General features: G+C 38.9%; 1 protein-coding gene across 6 annotated transcripts in view; it reads right to left on the bottom strand.

Annotated features, from left to right (window-relative positions):
• CHD9 (chromodomain helicase DNA binding protein 9) overlaps window positions 1-21376 on the bottom strand; it is a 77417-nt gene continuing 56041 nt past the window's right edge. For 4 of the 6 annotated variants that reach the window (XM_066194269.1, XM_066194273.1, XM_066194274.1 and 1 more), the window contains 19 exons: window positions 20672-20868; window positions 19695-19894; window positions 19052-19211; window positions 18048-18137; window positions 17152-17255; window positions 16903-17020; window positions 16194-16251; window positions 15795-15837; window positions 15416-15635; window positions 15093-15295; window positions 13960-14868; window positions 11693-11856; window positions 10468-10740; window positions 9556-9724; window positions 8465-8604; window positions 7776-7997; window positions 6899-7027; window positions 4774-4878; window positions 1-3457 (listed from right to left, as the gene is read on the bottom strand). In XM_066194269.1, coding sequence (XP_066050366.1) covers window positions 2597-3457; window positions 4774-4878; window positions 6899-7027; window positions 7776-7997; window positions 8465-8604; window positions 9556-9724; window positions 10468-10740; window positions 11693-11856; window positions 13960-14868; window positions 15093-15295; window positions 15416-15635; window positions 15795-15837; window positions 16194-16251; window positions 16903-17020; window positions 17152-17255; window positions 18048-18137; window positions 19052-19211; window positions 19695-19894; window positions 20672-20868 — 4365 coding nt within the window. In that variant the 3' untranslated portion in view covers window positions 1-2596. The remainder of the gene's footprint in view (window positions 3458-4773; window positions 4879-6898; window positions 7028-7775; window positions 7998-8464; window positions 8605-9555; window positions 9725-10467; window positions 10741-11692; window positions 11857-13959; window positions 14869-15092; window positions 15296-15415; window positions 15636-15794; window positions 15838-16193; window positions 16252-16902; window positions 17021-17151; window positions 17256-18047; window positions 18138-19051; window positions 19212-19694; window positions 19895-20671; window positions 20869-21376) is intronic. The other 2 variants (XM_066194272.1, XM_066194271.1) reach the window with 2 other exon arrangements.

Below are 21376 nucleotides of genomic sequence, written 5' to 3'. Positions count from 1 at the left end.
TAGTCAAAGAATATGTTTAATAAAAAATAATTAAACTTCCATTTGCTCTATAGAACATCATAGAAAGTAATTCAATAAATTACAAATGACTTTTTAAGACGCTTGTTCAACTACAGAAAGCAAATTCAGACTACACAGAACACAACTGGCAAATATTGCAAATGTCCAAAAAAAAACCTGGACTAAGACTTGGATCATGAAGCCTGAAACAAGGGATAGAAATACAAGGCAATAACAGCTAAGGTTTTTTTTAGTAACTACCAACACACACTTTATCATCACCTTGGATATCCTTTTAATTTTAACTTCAGTATTAGTGTAATTCTACTGAGGTTTCCTTATAACCCTTAACTTTATACAACCGTATTTGCATATAGTTTAGCTGATAGTGGGACACTTTTTCCCCCTCTGGATCAAACTGATGAAAAATAACCCAAATATAATTATGTTCAAGTCTACACCAGCCTTCATTACTTGAAACTGTAATTGCCTTATTACATAGAAAGAATCACTAGAACAGTAACCAAACTTACTTGACCATAATAGGAAAATACTTTATTTCATAAATCTGATATAAATTAGGTTTTAACCACAAGATTTAGGACTTGTTTTGTGGGGGAAGGGTGGGAAGTGATGGTGTTGTTGACATACTCCATCAGCAAACGAAGTTAATAACTGCTTGTAAAACTTTGGCTATTTCATAGATGCATCCTAGTTAAATAAAAGTGCTATATTACAAAGGGCAAAATATTAAATATGAAATACTTTTTATTTTTATGATGAAGAATTGGCTACCCCCTTCTCTTGGCAGTTTTTGATTTTCACTATTGCTAAGACACTGCATGAAGGGCCAAAAATCAGAATACTATCTGGGAAAATACGTAACCAGCACAATCCAAATGGTACTTGTATAATTGTGTAATTACATCTAATACTGCTTCTAATCATGGGGCTAGTTATTTTGCACATAGAAACTTATATTTCATTGGTAAAGTTCTTGATAAAAAACAACACAGTTGTTTTACTGTACAAGCAAGCAACAGAACTATATCAAAATATACAGTTTTTGTTTTTTATTTTTAAATTTATCCCTTTGTAAAGCTTTTTCCATGACTTTCACTAGTACCTGTATCTATTTTCTCTTAACACTTGCCTATTCTTGGACCGTAAATGATGTAACCAAGGTCAACTGAAGTCTCAGTCAGTTCAGGAGTTCTGTAAATGTGAATCTGGGCCTCGACCGTGTCAGAGTAATAGCAGCTTAAGAAGAAGGAGGAATCATATCACACATCAAATCTTAAGACAGATTTTATATAGTAAAGGGTTCTAAGGATTTGGACTTAAAACAGATGCCTTATGCCCTGTTACTGTGGTTTCTAGGAATAATTTGTCTTCCTTACTATTCAAAGTGCTTTTTTCTTTAGTGGGTAACTCAGCATAATATATGAAGTGATATCCCAATAATGATTTTGGATAATATTTAGTATTTAGTCAGATTTAAATCTGCAGAGAAGTTTAAACTCAAAAGGAGTTCAAAACTATCTGTACTTTATTTACCATTATTAACTGGGAACTCCAGGAGGTTTTATGACATAAAACACAAATAGAAATCTACACAAACAAAGCAAACAAACAATTTTTACATGAATTATGCAGTGTTGAAAGGTCTTTTCAGTGGCACTTTATGACAGTTTGCCTCTTCTGAGTCTTGGGGAAACTACTCCTCATTTTGGGACTTTTAATTCTGCAGAGGGAGCCCAAAACTTTGCAAGGTGTAAACTAAATAGACCTACATGGTGCCAAGTAGCATGAGATAAGACGGTTTTTGCTTTAATCTCCCCTTAGTGCTGTCTAAGAGAACAGCTGCAATAAGGGGGAAAGAAAACCCCAACAGTCTTATCCCAAGTAACTCAGATTTTAACATGCTATACAGGATGTCTTTAAAAAACAAAACAAAACCTGAAAACAAGTAATAGAAACCAATGTAAACTTCCTAAACTAACTCAGCTGAGGTAACAGGTAGCCAGTTTAATTGGCTGATTGGGAAAAATTTATCTTCTTTTAAACACACTTGTACCTGAATTGGAAACAGCAGTGCATCACAACACTAGAGCATTTTCATGTAATTAAAGCAATGGATGGTGATGTAGATTCTACAGCTTTCATGACATTCATTAGCTGCCCAAATTATTGCTGAGTTTTGATCTGTAAATTATAAGTGTCAAGGAGGCTGTAAAACTATATTCAAATTAAATCAATAATATGCATAAAGTATTCTGTGTTCACTGCAAATATATTAAATATACAGCTCTTACTTGAGCATTATTTTCATAAAATTAACCCCCCAACAAAATTATAATGCCTTTTGTTGTAATTTTACACCATTGTGTATTTGATAGTACATACAAGTTCAGAAACTTATGAACTTCAAGAAATATTACATGCAAAACGTCTCTGAAAGCAGTTTGCACTTCTAAACAAATACTGAAATGTTCGGTCAGTAAATCATTGATGCACTCAACACTGGGTTATTTACAATGAAATAATTAAAGAATAAATTCAAAATCAGTTCATAATTTAAGTGCAGAGTCTGGGGTCAGTCTTCATCGCTCGAATCCGAATCCTCAGATGAAGACGATGTACTGTCAGATCCAGATGAAGCATCTGCTTTCTCTGAACCCTCATCTGTGCTGTTTTCGTTGTGAGAGCTTGGCTCTGTTCCCCCTTTGTCTTCCTGATCTCTAACCCTAGAATTTTCCTCCTTTTCTTCTGTGGGCTTGGCTGAGCCTGTGTCATTGCTTTCACTGTTCTGTACATCAAAAATATTAGACTGAGACAAAGCTGGGATATGAAGATTAAGGCCTGGAGTGAGAAGCATCCCTGGGTAAAGTATGTTGGACAAAAGTAAAGGGTTAAGAGAGAGAGGATTGGCAGCTGCTGAGGCAGAGGATGTTGAAGGAGAACTCGAAACAGAGTTTTCACCACCAGTATCCATATTTTGGTCTTCTGTCCTTTCTTTCTTGGCATCTGCCTCCTTCGAATCGTTTCCCTTTTTCTCCTCCGCCACGGATTCTGCGGCCTTCGTCAGGAGTCCTCCCATGCCCAGCAGGTTTGGTAATCCAGCCATCCCTGACAGCAGCATGGGGAACATGGCAGCCACGTTCTTGGCCTCTCCTCCGGCAGCCAGGCCAGCCGGCATTCCCATCAGTCCCGCCGTCACCTGCAGCGACTGCAGGTTGTGCAGGTTGTGCTGCAGGGCCTGCAGGCCGGGCAGGTCCACGCCCGGGAGCAGCCCGTTGGCCAGCAGGGGGTTGAGGGAGGCGCTGGCCGAGGCGGCCGCTGCAGCCGCCGTGGCCTTGGCGATCTCGCTCTTGGGGCGCCTGCCCCGCCGGCTCACCTCCTCCCGCACCACCGGGCCCGTCAGGATGCGCTCAAACATGCCTTCAGGGAGGAAGCCCTGGGAGAGACACAGCGGCACTTTAGTGTGTTTTGGGAGCTTCAAGATGGCAAAGGAAAAGCAAACAGAGGACTCAAGCGTACGGAATAGCGTCAAAGGCCCGACCTCCACACAGCTCCCTGGAATCTGGCATGACTCTGTGCTAGCACATCCCAAATGTCGAACGGCCCATCTCCACTGTAAGGGCTACACACAGATCTTCTCAGACCCCCTGCTAACCCAGCCTTCATGGTTTCCTGGCACATCAAGCCAAATACGGCTAATTATAGGAGCAGGCTCAATCTAAGATCTAAACCAGAATTGCTTTTAAACGTTATCACACAGCAATCACTTGACAGTTTAATTAGTTTTCAATTTAAAGTTAAGTATGCGTGATTGCACACAGACAAACAACCTCTGAGCCTTTTTTATTTTTGCTAGTGTCTCTTTAATGTCCTAGTATTTCATCTCATCCATAAACTGAAGAATAAACAAAAAAGACTCAACCTGAACTTAAATTAAATTCACACTACTTCTATTTAGGATTTGTACAGTATTACTTCACCACTTTAAGACTTCCTACCTAACCACAATGAATACATATATTCCCTTAGAAATGTATTGTCTTGAAATTTCCTTTTTAAAATGACAATTGTAAGATCAAACATTACTCATCACCACAGTACAACTGCCTTTTTCCCCAGCAAATAACTCTAATTTATATTAGCTTAATACAACTAGAGGAATTCAGAACTCAAGTTCTGTTCTTCTCTACTGCAGATAACTACTGCTTTCTCAAAGTAATTCTGCTATTATTTATACATCTATTCAAAGGTATACGCTACACAACACAACTTTCTGAAGTTCAAAATACGTCCTTATCTTCAAGGCAAGACTGAGTATCCTCACTACCCTTATTTCTTCAAGATGCACACTAAAAGTAAAATAAGTATTTAAAATTATTCATTTTTTCTCCCCAACTGGATTTTTAGAGTAAGTATTCTCATTATTAAGTAATTTCTTGGCTAATATCTTTCCTAAAAGCAACTGGGCTATATTGAAGACATGGAAAGTCACAGTATTACAGCATCTTCAACAAAATCTCTAACCTGGGATTGCCAGTCACTGTTCCACCCCTTTCTCCTACTCCAGTTGTGCCAGCAAAGCATTTACTGAACTAAGCTGGCAGAAAGCTGACACTGACTCATGTTTGCTGTTTTAATGTAATACCAGAAACAAAAATCACACCTCTTGGCATGCACTTTTTTTTTTCTGTTAGCCTTGTTTCCTTTCAGATACATTTCATGTCATGGTTATTTTATTCTGCAAATACTCACAGACTGTTTTACAACTTCTCCCCACTCAGGAGCCACTCCATACTCTGGATTTTCTTTCAAGAACCTGCACAAATCCTTCAGAGGGGGAGCAAATGCACCTCCAACCTGGGAAGCAGAAGACAGAAGTCAGTGAATATGTGACAACCAATAAGAAAAAAGGCAACATTAATAACTGACACTGTTTCATTTTTACCTTTTAAATAACACAGTAGAAATAAAGCCTCACTTCAAATTATCACTGTGCATGATGCAGCCTTTGGCTGACTCCTGGTGATAGGTGTGTACATGATTTGTTCTAAATCTACTAAACTCAAACTCATCTATTGAACTCAGTTCCCAACTTTAATATTTGACATTCTCACTAATGTTTAATATTTAATGTTTATTTAGCCATGCAATGAATGGAAGAGCAACCACATGAACAGAGGAGAGTGATCCAAGTATTACCAAGAAGGTTGTAAGTACAATCCCGTTAAACTTTTCCTTTATTCAATAAAAAAATCCTATTCTGTCATCTCAGTCTATTTCTAAAAAAACTTCTTTTAAGAGGCTCTGCCATCATGAACTAAGTTCTTGAGTTTTTTTTTCATGCAATAAAGGCCAAGTTTAAGTTACTAAACAGCACATCCTAATAAAAGCATATAAGCAGGCAAGTAAGCTTTTAAATTAATGAGAGGCATTATCCAGATCCAGAAGGAAAAAAGGAAAAAAACCATCCTGTTTCTGCTTTACTTCCTCTAGAAACTGCAACTTATACTTGTATTTTCTAGGCTACTTTTGGTCCCTCACTCCCTGCTACTCAAAGTGTTACAGAACTAAAAAAGAAAATGAGAAAAAACGAGTTTGGTGATACGAAGAAATTGGACACAACTTGTAAGCGAAAAAACAGATCAATGAAGCATCCAAATACCAACTATGGAGTGGAAATTTGAGGGGAAAAAAGCCATCATGAAAACACAGGTTTTCACAGTAAACAGAGATCATCTCTCTTACTCCTTGATCGTCAACTTTGACAAGATCCCTCAGGGCACAGCTTTTGAAGAGCAGCCATGGATCCCAGGTTCAGGAGACTCACAACCATTCTGGTTCCCCTTTAGAGCTGCTGTCTCAATACACTGAAGAGACTAAAGACTCAAATTCTGCCTCGCTCCCCTGTACAGATGGACAAAGCTCCTGACCTTAATATAGCAGCATACAAAAAACCCCCATCCTGCTTCCTTTGTGGCTGCTCTAACAAAAAGAGAAGCTGGCACTGCCACGAGGGAAAGGGAAAATGCTCCATATGTGGACACCACAGCTCAAAGATTCCCCCTGGACTGCTGCTCTGGTGCTACACTGACATTCAAAGACACCATCACACACATCTGGCCAGATCTGTTCAATAGACACCAGTAATGTTTAATGTTCTGCTTTTCTTGAATATTGCCTTTAGCCACCCCCAGAGCCTATTCAAATGCATTATGCTGTTCCCAAACTTTGAGCACCTGTACAAAAATTCAATTCAAGGCCTGCTCTCTCACATCTTCCGCTGCCTTTTCACACAAGAATTTCCCTTCTCCTTTTGTTCTCCTGTTGCCCTAACATTTCACCTCGAAATGTGACTCACAGCCAACACCTACTGGTGGATCGATAAAAGGCAAATGCCAGACATTACTAAAGAAAGCAAAAAGCAAAACAAACCAATACACAGGATTCCCTCAATTCCAAAGGACAAGTTTCCATGCCAGATATACTACCAATACAATTTTAATTGTGTCAAGAATAGTAATGAGAAGATTACAAAAAAATCTTGAACTTCTGATGAAGGTGCCACTTTGATCACATATTCTGAACACGTATTTTAGTGGCCCTGCCTCCGAGTCAAGGGCACAAACCCTGCAGCATACTAAGTGTTCAGTTCCATAAACCATGGGCTAAGTTTCTCTCTGTATCTTACACAATTTCATAGTTGATAAAAATTTACTAGAAGTTTGTCATTGACTTTTTTGTTCTGTGCCAAAACTTTAAAACAAAACCCTTTCATTTGTATACTGGGAAAATTTTATTAAGTGAAGTGTATCAAGTTCTTCATCTAGAGTAACTTTTCATTTGGGGAGTATCAGAATGGGAACAGTATCACCAGTACCTTTCTTGCATTTCTTCTATTTATGAGCTGAACACGTTCTTCACCGGTTAAACTGTTAACATCCAGTTTATTGGGGTTTCGACACCGGTGTCTTTTCTGTTTGGGCCTCCCATCATGCAGCTGCATCCTCTGTTACAAAGGAATTCAAAAGCCAATTACCTTTCAGATGTAACTGCTTTAAAAACAGCAAGATCTCTGTGCATTCTCGAGTCAGGCATTAATCTGAAGCCACCTTCAGAAATATTTTAGTAACAGTACCTATTTACTAACCGCAATCATTTAATAAGCAGCTCAGTAAACAGCACTACACCATCTCTCTGATGCCTCTGGAAGACTGTTGCAGTTTTACATTATCCTCATGGAGAAGTAAGGTTATTATTGCAGATATCACACACGTGACTTTCTCACATTCTGATAAATGTTAACAAATCTCAAATTCAGAAGCAACAGTATGAGAAGATCATACCCACACTAACATCACTACCACAGCACTGTACTGTAGGTATGAGATACATTCCACAGTAAGTTCTTTAATCCTCTTGCACATCACTATATATGACGTTACACATTTTCAGCTCCCATCATCAGTATCTTAGTTATATGAGTTTCCTTATCCTAGATTATTTTTTAAATTGTAAGTGAAATAATACAACGATCAAATGTCTTGATTTAGTACTGCTTTTCTTGGCAATTACATTTGTGAGACAAAAGGAAGGCTTGCAGACCTCACACTATAAAAAATAATGAACATTTTCCTTTTCCTATGTGGAACAGAAGGACAAGGAAATCATTCCCTGTAACATAGAATACAAACTCAGATACATCATATGTGAAATATTTTACTGTTCAGCTAGGGAGAGGTGAAAGGAATACTCACAGGAATACAAGCTCCTGAATCTTCAACATATCCAGGATGTTCTTTAAGCCACCGCTCTAAATCTTTTCTTTTAGGGGCATCATCACCTGCAAGCCTTGTTCCATCTTTTAGGTTAATAACAGGAACTGGACTCTCTGCATCAAGCATGCCTTGGGACTGTGTGTAAGTGAGTGCTGGGTTTATTCCTGCAGCAACCTGGCAGGAGTTAATACCTGGATTAACCTGGAGAAATTAAAAACATCTGATTTACTGCACTGAAAACAAAACATCCCAATTATTTCATGTATGAGTCAAAGCCACGGTTTTGCAGATCACACTCAAGGACTTGGGCACTGCTCATGCCACTGAAATCCCTTCAAGTCACTGCGCAATCAGGCCCCATAACGCATGTAACAGGAAGGTATATCCAAGTATCGCTACATCAAGCCACAAATTTTTAATAATACACTGTTAAAGTTCATCAGAATTAAAGTTATATTTTAAAAACAGTAATTGATATTGTATATATATCATATTTAATGACACTCCACCAGCTGTCATCTGTGTAATCATAAACTATCAGCAAAAAATATCCCAAACCCGAAAGTTTTGACTACAAGTTTCTGTGGAACAGGGACAGTTGGTAATGCACAGTTAAGGCACCAAAAATTTTGATCTTATTTTTTGGATACAAAATCAAGCTTACTTACATGGTTAGGCTGTTTATTTCTGTTCATAAAGAGGACATCAACCCCCTCCACATTCTTCCTTCTTCCTCGTCTCTTTTTGACTACAGGCTGACTGTCAACTATAACTCCATTGGCACTGGCTGTTAAGTGACTGGAAGTACCTAATAAGTGATACAATAAAACTTGGGTCAGATGTTTGTTTATAAAGAAAAACATGTCTGAATAAAAAAAGGAAATTAAATTATTTGAATTAGTGTCAGTGCATGTAATTTCTACATGTAACAGCTAAGATAAATTGCCCTTTGCTTTATGACTATTTAAAGAATCATGAATATCATATCAGGGTCTGAAAGCCACTTCACTATGAAAATTTCATTACTGCCCCTCCACCCCCTCCAAATTAATCTGTACAGGGACTGACAGCCGTTGAAAACTGTTGATATCATATACACAGAGGCAGACATCCCTAAATAAATGTTTAGCGAGACCTGAATGGTTTGTTGCAAAATTTAAGCAAAAGCTGGCCTAAATTAAGCACCCATTTCTAGTAATTTCTAGTATTTTAATCCACATGTTAACTCCTTACTTCATGCTCATTTTTATTATTCAGAGGATACCTCCAGTTACTTTGTTACGAAACAAGCTGTACGTTTTTGGCTATAAATCAAAAAATTGATTCTGGATTATTGTCCTCCACTGCCTCTTTATATGAGACACAAGAAAGATTTCTATGAAGAGTCCAAATTGGCAGGGACATAAATCTGGAACTCTTAATCTTTACTTACGAAGTAGCCACATCAAGTTCTGAGTTAAACAAATTACTGTCAGTATACAGTGTTGCACTTTATAATTATTAATATCTTCTTTGATGGGGGTTGACAGTGTATAATGGCACCATTCTAGTAAATGAACATTACAGTAATTGACACTGTGATGAAGTATCAGGTTCTCCAAACTGGAGAATGCCTCTACACTGGAGAGAATTTCTCCAGACTTCAGTTTACAGCAACATTGCAAACATCTCTCTTCCACTGTCAATTCATGGACACCAACAGAAGAACCCAGAAGATTTAATACTAGATTACCCTTCTGCTCTCTGGTATTTTACGTACCTGATTTGGGAAGTGATTTTGGGAAGTTGACAAGGCTGGTTTCCGAAGCATTCTGGAGTTCACGTAGCCGAGCCAGATATTGCTGCTGACCCAATGCACACTCCTCGCTTTCAAATGGCCTTTTCTGAGACAGTCCCTGCTTCTGAAAAGTCAATTTCAAACCACCTTCCTGTTAAATAAATGCCAGGGTTAGAAGAGCTTCTGCTGAAGCAGAAAGAACTACTTCATTATCAGGGTTTTCACATACAGTTACTCCAGCAGAATTGAGAAAGAATGAGAACACTGTGTTAGACCTTATACAATCTTGCTCTTCCACGTAAAACCAGAATTTGAACAGCAATTTCATCTGAACTGGAAAATCCAGACACTGGAAAGGCGTTTACCTCCTGAATCCAGTCCTAGACCCAACTACTAGAGTGAATAGCCACATGTTTTTATTTTTATGTGCTACAAAACGTTTGAAGCTTCTAGCCTGCATTTAAACCAGGAAATTTTCCTGTAATCCTCTAAAACACCATGAAATAATAAAGCGATTGTTGAAATGTTTGAAAACAGCTGAATAGCACAAATACCTTTTTATACTAACCAGATTTGTTAGAAACAGCATAAAACAAGCTGTCTGAGGAAGCATCAGCACGGCAAAAATTCAATTCAGAGACAAAAATGATTCCTTCCAGTGGCTTATGCAAATTAAAAGTAAAAAAAAGAAAAAGAAAAAAAGAACACAGAAAAACCCCCTCCCCAAAAAACCAAACCCAAACCCCAAACACTCAGTGCCCAGAAGCAGCAGACCCAAATACCCACAAACAAGTGTGTGAAGAAGTGAGAGTGAGAGCAGGCAGCCACTTGCAGGTAAAGCATGCCGCACACCGCAATCGCAACCAGGTCCTAGGGCAATAAAAATAAACATACGTCATTGATTTTCACTGTAAACTCCTTTTCTCGTACATGCTTCTTCACCTTTGACAGCTGGGGTGACTGCTCATATTCTTCTTTTACAGCTGCAAGAGGGGGTGTGGGTGCACTGGGCTCACTGTACTCTGCAGCTGCCCCTGAGCTGTCCAGGAGTTTGGTGGTGTAGAACGATGCCACTGTGGTGCTGTCGTAGCTCCTTCGGGCTGAAGGCCATTTACCCTTCAACACTGTCTGACAAATGCTGTCCAGTCTGTTAATCATAACCCGATCCTAAAAAAAAAAGAGAAGAGCATTTTGTAAGACCAATGCTTACCAACACTGTTACATTTATGTATTAGCTCTTAATTCTACAGAGAAAAGACAACCTTTTTTTACCACTGGACTTGGACTTGAAGATTTTGAAGTTCCTGGATTTGTACTGATTTGCTTTAAATCTGTGAAAGCACTTCTGTACTTAATTTCACTAAGTACCTCTAAACATATATGCAATTTCTCTCACCTGAACAGGGTCTGGCAGATGACTGAAATACACTATCTCCCTAATTTTTAAAGGAAAGATATGGTAACTACCAAAGCAGTATTTGTATGTGTGGCTTTGACTCACTGCTAGCAGGATGTGAACCTGTGAGCAGCACCATAACATCCAGCAAATAGCATTTATAAAACCAAATCTACAGACTGTTATTCATGTCTCCTTTTAGCTTCCAAAACCATGTAATTTCCTCATCCCCATCCTTTGGACACCAAACACAGATAACACTTCACAAACCTCCATAATACACAGTTCTCAAGTCCCAATAAACTCAGCTAAGTACATGAGGGCCACAGAAACTACTGGATTTTCCGAACATTTCACAGTTACTTGTCATATAAAACTTTTGACTGCTAAAATTACAAGTTCTGTAAGAAAACACATACTTCTGGAGTTCAAGACTCTCCCTATTTTTGACATAAGTCAATTTTTTACACTTTGAGTATCATTTTTCACAGTGTGCCTAGGACCTGTGACATTTAAGTTATGCTCCCCTTCAAAAATTATGAAAAGTAGTATCTACATTTAAATGCATGTTTCAGGAGTCAACATAACATCTAAAAGGTCCTGAAGCTCAAATACTACAGCTATTCTCCCACCTTCTTGGTTTTAACATATTTAACAGAATATTAATGTTAGAGCCCACCTTCAACCACTACTCTGGTTTTCAAAGTTGCAACAAGAACTTGCCTTTGGCCAGTAGGATGCAGCCAACATGTATCCACCTTGTAGGAGATAACTGGAATTTGGTGTTCCATTGTTCATCTGGAAACTGTCTTGTGTCTCATCTTGTGTGGTGCTCAGAGAGGCCACACTCTCTTCATCATAGGCTTTTATATGTGGAGTTCCTTCTGCTAAATAAAACCGTCCAAATTATTACGTTGTAAGGGAATTAAACACTCACTCTAAGAGGTTCAGGTGAACAAAACACACACAACAATGTTCAGAAAACGTCCAAACACAAAGTTAAACTGAAGAATTCATCTCTTAGGTTTTTCAGGCTGATCCTTTTCTAGGCATGTAAATTCCACACATTCCTGTTAGTATTTCGAACTTTAAGATGTTGGACATTTAGCTGTTTGGAAACAGACATGCTTCAGAGTAATCTAACAGACAGTCTTCACATATTTCCTTTGTAAGACAACATTCACTAAAGTATAGAATTAAATTGAAACAAAAATGTTTATCACGAGCACATGGCAAATCCATTGGGACAGCACTTTAAAGAACAGCCCATTTCATCTCCTGCATGGAATACTGGATGTTCCATGCCTTGAACATGTGTGCCTGCGTAATTCAATTGCTCCATTTTTAGTCACTGAGGACTTTTTCCTATTATCTTTTCAGTGTGTCCTCTGACTTTCTTACATTTCATCATTAGTATTTCCACTTTGTCTCCATCCAGACAACAACAGAAGTTTCACTATGACATGGGGAAACAGTCTAAAACAAGTGTTGCCTGAAAACGTAACTACTACATCAACACACAGACTAAGAGAGGCAGCTCTTCAGAAATTAAATTTGTCCTTAACAATAGCTCTGTACTGAGTCATCTGATAGAATCCAGCACTCCCTTCAGAGATGCTTCAAATGTGGAAAGTATGCCAAAGGGTCATTGCCATTGTACAACCAATGAAATAAAACCTGGGCTTAAAATAAAAATAAAGATGAAATTAAGTGAACTTTCCAGCATTTACAAATCTCTCCAACACTAACAGCAAAATCACAAAAAAAAAAAAAAACAACCAAACTCCAAAACAAAAAGGTCAACTGATTTATGGGATTCTGCAGTCTGAGGAAGGCAGGATGACTTGCCTGAACAGACAGAGCTGGCACAAAACAAGCCTAATATTTGGACTTGTAGCACACTTATGGTATCCACAATCTCTATGTGAATATTTATGTTATATAAGTATTCCTTTGCTGTCATTGTTTTACTGTTTCCTCTAAAAACATCCTTTCCCTGCTACAGGCAGCAGCATATTAGTAATTTTCTCTAAGTGGCATTTTCCTTGCCCAGTAATCATTTCCCCAGTAAATTAACCTCATAGTTTCCATCTGTCATTTTCATGGACAAGAAGATCCATTTATTAAGACAGCGCCCTTTTCCCCTTAGGTATTGGGAAAAAATAGGTTCTTAATCCCACTGCCTACCTTCATTTTCCTCCCTTCCCTATTACCAGTTGTATCACACAGAGAAATCTTTCCCCATTCTGAGTTTCAGTGGGGGAAGTAGAGGCCACTTCACAGCAGCTAAGTAAGGAGTGTATTAAATAATGAACGGTTGGATTATTAAAAACTCTAAATCACTTCATCAGAGGTTTTTGCTTCTTGTGTGAAGCTTTCACTGTGTCTGCGTTACGTAGTCTTATGTGCTGCAGTCACCTCGGTCTTGCCTAAGCAGGTATTATAAGTGAATTTTTTGAAAAGTTTTTAAGTGTTTGCAAATTCCCAATAGAAATCCAGTTCACAATAGAAAGAAGCTGACATGACTCGAGTTTGGACAAAAGGAAGCTTGCAGGTTTCATGAAAGAACAATGAGGAAGCTACATAGACAGGTGAGCAGGAGTGGAAGAAACAAACAGGGAAACCTAAAAGATCTGTTTAGAAAGAAAAAGAACCCACAGTAGGGAATACACACACAGAGTATATTTCCAGAAAACGCTGTCCATTCCACTCTCCCACACATGAACCACATGCACAGCAACCCTGCTAAGGGAGCCAGTCAACACATCCTAAGGACCTCACCCAAGGCACTGATAGGAAGCAAACGAAAAGCAGTATTCCTGAAATTCTTCCAACTCACTTGGAAGAATCAAGCAAATTTATTTATTTACATTTACTTAATTGTTTAATGAAGTTTACTTCTGTGGGATTTAATAGCCTTTTTTAGACATTTTTCCATTAAGAATAAACTAGTCAACAGTTATACTGCAGAAGTAAGACTACACACATACCACGTTTTTGTGCCTCCTCTTCATCACTATCACTCTCTTCAGACGATGATGATGACGACGACGATGATGATGAGGACGATGAGGAGGAGGATGAAGATGCTGAAGAACAAGATGAAGATGATGAAGAGCTAGAGCCAGATCGAGAGTGGGAACAAGATGAGGAAGACGAAGAGGATGAAGATGATGACCTGGAAGAACAGGATGATCTATCTGAGTCAGAGTCTGAGTCAGAGCTAGAGTCAGACCCCCTTTTGCTGACTCTCTGTTTTTTGGAAGCCGGGTTTGGAGTTAGAGGCTCTGTCCTTGCTGCCACCATGCGCCTGTCTGTCTCAGCCTTCACGCTAGGTCTGTGGTCTGTCATTTGTATTGGGGTGCCATTTTTGGGACTCAAAGGTTCAGATTTCAGTATTGTCTGTGTCTCCTCTGTAGACATAGATTCCTCTTCAGAAGACTGAGGGTCCTCTTTCAGATTTTCATTTTTAGCTTTTGTGTCCTCAAAAGCATTCACTTTAGCATCTGACAGTCTTGACTGAGGTGTAAGAGGAGAAGCAGATAATGCCATCTGGTACTGGTGCAAGAGTGGGGTAGAAGTCCTTGAGAGAGCCACTTTGTTTTGGTTATAGTTCCTCTGGGCAGACATAAACGAGAGCTCAGGATCACGAAGGATATGATAATCTGTCCTGCTAACTCCGTGCTTAGCAGCTCCAATAAGTAAATCCCTGTCATGAGTCCCACATTCCCACCAGACAGGTAGGTCTGGGTTTGGCTGGCACAGCTTGAGTCGCTCAAACAGCTGGGGGTGTCTGAGAGCCTGTTCTCGCACTTTCCGCAGGAGCTCGATGCGGTACAAAGTCCGGGAAGCGCGCTCCTCGGTGATGGGCTGGATAAAAAGGTTTGGGTCCACGAGTTCTGTATTAAAACAAAACAAATGAGAATCTGCCAAAACCAACATATCAGTACTTTAGGGAGAAAACTCACCAGTTATGTATCCCCATTATAAGCTTTCAGTTTTACTCTCAACATGTTTCCTAATTCTTCCTCCCCCATTTTTATCTTCCAACATATGAAAGAAAAACCTTTTTGAGTTAAGCACTGACAACACAAATTTGAGAAGTAAAAACATACACACCCACCTTCTTTTGAGGGGAGACGACAGACCCTCCTGCACATTGACATAAATGCATACAGGTACTTCTCCAAGCTCTCATCAGTTTTCTTGTGCAGCCGAGCCATCGCTCGAAACTTGGTCCAATCAAACCGTCCCCTTTCAGGGTCAAACACCACTCCAAATGTGGACACGACTCTGTAGAAGTCAGCTTCTTCTCTTCTTGTCCATCTTGACCAGCAAGAAAAAGATGTGAAATTCTGTCAATTTCTTCACTCTTTCACACATTATGTCTTTACCATGTTTTACATAAGTGCGGATTGAAAAAGTACATTTTCATGCTGCACATACCTTTGCTGTCTTTCAATCTTAGCAGCCATCTTTGGATTTAATGCAGCTTCTTCATATGGAAGCTGCATCATACTGGTTTGTACTGGGAATGTGGGCTGGATCTGCTGGGCCTGCCTGTTTTTACTCGTCCGTTGATAAGCTGTTATCAGGCGGCGCAGACGCGTTGTTAAGGCAGACTGAGTGGGCCAATAGACTTTGTCCCCTTCCATCATTTGTCCATCTGTATGAAAACCAAGTCATGGGAAAAATAAAGAAGTTGATCATTTCTGGTGTCTGTGGTTCTACACTAGGTAATCTGCGTTTTAGCTAAGAATCGCAAGAACTAAACAATTCAAAACACAAAAGCAACTGGCTCAGATTTGAAGTTTTATGGATTTACCTCCATCTGCTATTACGAGATCACCTGGGGATGAAACATCATCCTGTAAAAAAAACAAAAGTGAAGCACAATTTAAAACATAGCCCTCTCCAGAGATTTAAGTTAAACATACATTTCACAACAATTTCTGAATGCGACAAAGAACAGAAGTAACAGACAGTTTGGATAAGTGGCTAACAGGGCATACAACACAACCATGCAACAATTCCCTACTATTCCCACCCACCCAGACAACTTCAAAAACACATGGAGTAAGCTTTATCAATTTAGAGAAATACAGAAAAAGAAGTAATAATTTGCTCAACAAAAAGGTGGAAATATTACATTACAAGTGAATGTGTGTTGAAGTGTCTAAGTGAATGAGTGTTAAAAGGAGCTATTAACTGGTGTCTACTATACCTCTATGTCATCCTTAAACAATGCTGGTGCTGGTTTATATTCTGGATCTTCTACATCCCTGTTAAAATTTCAACACAAAAGAAGCCATTTTAGTAATACTTTACACTAACTGAAAAGTTCTTACACTCCTTTCAATTAAGCAAAACTGATTTAAATTTAGTAAGATACTGTATTTAATCTTATGTTTGAAATGAAGAAAGTATTTCATGGCAGCTTTGGCTTGAATCCTGCTCCCCCCAATTCACTGTATCTTTCAAAGGCATTCTTTGTGACCACAACTAAAACCTCAGTGATGAGGCAATGAATGTAACTCGTTCTCACTTTCAGCAGTTATCAGTAATTCTGATCTACTGGGGTCACACAAGACTAAGACATCAAAAGCTGATCTGAAATCCAGTTAAACATGTCTGCAGCACTCTACCTCTGAATGCTTTTGCACTTCAGTGTCTAAGTAGTATTTTTAATAAATCAACACAAGGTAGAATCCTTGTTAATAACAAGTTGCTGCATTTTTCCCCTAACTGTGAAATCCCGAATTTCAGTAGTTGTTACACCATTCCTCTTTTCCACCCTATGGGAGTAAAATCAAAGCAGCATTCCTTACAACAATGACACCAAACTCCTGCAAAATCAGTTAGGAAGAGAGTAAGGTACAGCATGTAAATTCAAATTTGTTTGCTTTAAGGCCCCAAAACATTCCCTTCCATACCCATCCATATAATCATTTGCTCTCTGTTCAGCAGCAACGGCTTTCTCATCTGGTTTTCCAACCCTTTCCAAGAAGCAAAGAGCTGGGTCTGCTCTGATAGTGTTGTATTTTTCATAACCTATAAAGGAAAAAAAAAAGGCAAAAATTCAACTTCCAGAGCAAACAAAAAAGAAAAAAAAAATTTGAGTGCAGGGTGTTTTTATATTGCGGTGTAGGGACTGCACATACACAGCCACCCTCATTACTCACCATGTTTAAAAACTCCAATTAGAAGAGATTTATCTGCATCTGCATCCCACCACTCAGCAGGAACTTCAGAGTGGTCTGGCTCAGGAACCCAAACATCAATTTCACTACAGAGAATCATGAAGAGCATACCAACATCAATAGAATTCAGAGGAAGAAATACATTTTATTTATTTTCTTAGTATATTTCTACTTTATATGGGACTTGAGACTTCTTTCTTCAAGCACACAAATACAGTAAAACCCTAAAACCAGCAATACAAAACACCCCAGACAGCTTGGTATTTTGTATTTGAGACCAGTAACAGGGCAAGAATACAAAAGCAAAAACAACATACAACATTCCTCCTCTCACTGAACTTCAACTCCCAGCAGCCTGTGCTTGTACAGCTTTGCAAACCAAGGATTATCTGTATCAGTGTTTAATAGCATGAGAGGGACTGTTCCTCACTAGTATTTCTGAATCAAATTACAACTTTCTGTCTGCCACAAGCTCCTGTAGCAGTGAGTTCAAGAATTTTCAAACAGCAATACTTGCATTTAAAAATAAGTAAAAAAAAATAAAGGCATTAATGGAATACACAGCACATAATCAAAAGCATGGGAAAACCTGCCAATTATCATGTCAAGTACATAATTCTACGTCTCACTCACTTTTTCAGCCTGTTTGACTCACATTATTTTACTTTATATAGCTAGACTCATAAGGAGGAATCAGGACTTCCACATGTCAACTCGATGAAGTGTTTAGTAAACAAAGAGAAAACAAAAACATGTTCCTCACTGCCTGAGGATAAACATATTTAGTTTGAACATTTCTTATTTAGGTCTAGGCAGATCCTTAAATTTTCATCTGACATTTGAAATAAACAAGTAAAAATATTCTCTCTATAGTTCACCTGGCATCAGTTCCATCAAAGACCTTTTGGAATTCACTACCAATGACTTCTTGTTTTAAGTAGTAGAGCATTCTTACTCGAAGTAAGACCCTAAATAAAGAGAAGATAAATACAAATATTAGAACTCAAAGCTTTCAGAAATTGTGCATCATTTTGTTCTGTCTTTTGTAACATCACAGAGGTTTCAAATCATTTTCCCAGAACATATTTTTTCAGTTTTAAGGGTGGCAACATCCAGCTTTTTATTGTCATCACATTTACAGATTTTTTCACGGCAAAATTTCTTTTAAATCCTGAAGATCAGGGTCAACAGAACACTCTTCACTTACTTCATGAAATACTGCTAAGAACAAACTACTATTTCCCTTTTCCTGCTCAGAACATGCCCAAGAGAGGATTGAGTGGGCTGACAATGAACATCCTCCCCTTAACCTCTCAATTCCTTCTCACTCACAATTTGGTGCATGACTCCAATGACTTCTCCATGCTTTACCTCAATTCTTGACTACAGCTCTATGACTTGTCCAAGAAGAATATGACAAGTTTTGCTACAGAAAAATCATTTATGTAAACCATGCTCATTCACTGCCATGAATGACTAAGCTTTCACAAGCTGGTAGCTCAGATTCTCTGAAGCCTAGAAAAAGTGCCAGGGAAACAGCATGTAAGATTGAGGGGCAACAACTTCAGTGCTTTCAGTCTCTCTGATAAGCACTCCCACTCTTTAGTCCCTTGGCTGCTGCAAGGCATCCCAAACATATTAGCAAGAGATCTCTCCACAGACAAAAACAGATCAAAAATTGTAACAGAATTATTTTACATGTGAAATCACCTGTTCACCTCCAAATACACCACGACCTATTTATTCTAATCAAACTAACACCATCAAAACCTCTTTCTTCCTACTGCCACTACTACTTTAAAGTCTAAGACAATGAGAAACTAGAAGAAAAAACAAACAAAAACAAACATCGAAAGACATTCACACTTCAGCTACTGCTTACTTGTTACAATGGTGTTTTATGTGCTTTTTGTATCCTTCATCTTGCAACAGATGTTCTGGATTGTATTTTCGAAGCCATTCTGCTTTGTGTATATCAAAAGTGCTGGCCTGGGTCTTCACTTTTTTTCCTTTTCTTCCTCTAGGCACAGGGGCCGATAAGCCTACATAATGCAAAATATTAAAGGCATAGATATAGATGCCCACAATACTTATAGTTCTTTTTACTATACAGATACTGTGATGTGCAGTGGAGGAACAACACTAACAATCAGTCACTATGTGAGCCATGTACGTAACTCAGTATCTGAGTCTCTTTGTGTCTCGGAGCACCTCTGGAGTACACACTGCCAGTTAGGACAAACAGTAGAGGGGGAGAGGAGGAGTGTGCTGTCTGTCACTTTTATGAAACAGAAGAGGTTCTTATGAAATGAAAGCTCACACCAAACACCATTTGGGTAAGCCATCAAATCAAGGCAAAGCAGCAATGACACTTCCTTGCCCATCAGTTCAATTGTGTGCTTGAAATAAATCCCATTTATTTCAAGTAGGATGGGTTTAGAGAGGGTTTTTAGCTGTTTTTATCCCAGTACCACAGGCACACACATACGAAGCTGTTTTAGTGCAGGAACACATGAAGTCCTTACCGAGGTGGTTCTGTAACTCTCGTGTTTGCCCATCCTCAGTTGGGGTGATGAGATCCCATATAAAACTCTTTATTTTCTCATCCCCTCTGTAGTGAACAAGACAATAGGCTAACAGGGCTCGGCAAATGATCTCCACATCCTGTTCATTCAGCTGCCTCTTGAAGCGACCATGGGACAGAATTTCTCTCCACCGACCCCACCTAGCCCAAAGCGAAACACAAATCAGCACCTGGAAGTGAAACACTGGGGTACCTACACAGTTCTCTTTCAAAAGAGAATTTTTCTCTAAAATACTTAGCTTTTAACGTTTTTCTTTCAGCTTAAGTTACTGAGTAGAAATAAGAAAGTAACATTTTCAACACAATTCCAACCGATTAAAACAGTTTTAAACAAAAAGTGCCTCTTTACAAACAGTATGAATGATTGTTTTAAACTTTAAAGACACAAAACTGATGGGAAGTCCTGACAAGAATGCTGTTATTTTTCTTGTAAGATGGGTGAGAGAAGACCTAAGATTTGATTTCCAAATCAACTTATCTGATTTCAGTATGCTTAAAATAACTGGTTGGATTCTCAGTTCCTATTTGTGCCTCACAGAAGTGCAAGATGTTCTACAATTATGAAAATCAAGTTACCTACCAAGCCTTTATTTCAGACATTTTTTAAGGAGTCTTGAGCCTGCCTGCAGCACTTACTGCAATGATTTTTAGAGAGACTCCTGTAGTGCCCATGTTAAATGCTATAATCTCATTTGAAGGAAGATTTTCACCCTTCTTTCTTCATGTTTCTTTAATTGCAAATTGTCAGGAAGATTTATTACGGAGTGCAAGATAAATTCCTGCTCTAAAAACATTCTCTGCATACATGCCAGGTTATTGCCAAGATGGAGTTAAGTTATTCCACAAATGCAACTTATTGCATGGAAGAAACCGTATTTTTAGAACACTTCAGAGAATGAAGAAGGATGCACACAATACCCATAGACCAGCAAGTTCTTCTCCACACGGAAGCACTCTGTCCTTCCATAGCCATTGGAACGGTCGCACGGCCGGCGGAGCTTTGGTTTTTCCTCACCCTCACTCTCCACCTCAGACAGCTCTGCAAGCTCATCCTTTGTGGCACTGAAGGGCCGTGTTTGCTTCCTGATCCTTGGGGTATCAATAACAAGGCTGTTCTGCAAAATTGCAAACAAGCCTTGTGAGAGAAACCTTGTGAGAGTACTCGGCTTCAGTTCAGAAACAATTCCTACCTCTGGTCATTCACATCTGTTTCCTAAAGACACTGAACCCATGGAGCAAGTAAAACACTTGGGGGTATTTAAGGCAACAATGAGTTTCATGTGCTAATGCCAGTATCTCATCTGAGCTGAACACTCACACAGACTACTCTGCAGTCTTTCTGAGAGAAAAGGGGCACTGAAACCTTTCTGAATCAAATGCATGGGGAACGTCTTCAAGTATAGGACACAGACTTCAGTATTATAAAATTTATACAGGTCTTAGTCACTTATTTTGCAGATTCCAGTCCAAGATTAACAGGAAGAGAAACGGGGCAATCAGAAGAATTCCATACTTTCAATTGTTTTCAGGTCTTTGACAAAAATCAGAAATGTCCGAACTTTTTCTGGACAGCAGGGAAACAGGGAAAATACTACAGCGGTCAGCAGGCTGACTGCTCATGCA

The sequence above is a fragment of the Chamaea fasciata genome, unplaced genomic scaffold (assembly GCF_029207755.1).
Source record: "Chamaea fasciata isolate MVZ Bird 193981 ecotype frontalis unplaced genomic scaffold, bChaFas1.0.hap1 SCAF_12, whole genome shotgun sequence".
Classification (NCBI taxonomy): domain Eukaryota; kingdom Metazoa; phylum Chordata; class Aves; order Passeriformes; family Sylviidae; genus Chamaea; species Chamaea fasciata.
The sequence above is the reverse complement of the archived record's forward strand: the minus strand, read 5'-3'. Positions and strand labels throughout refer to the sequence as shown.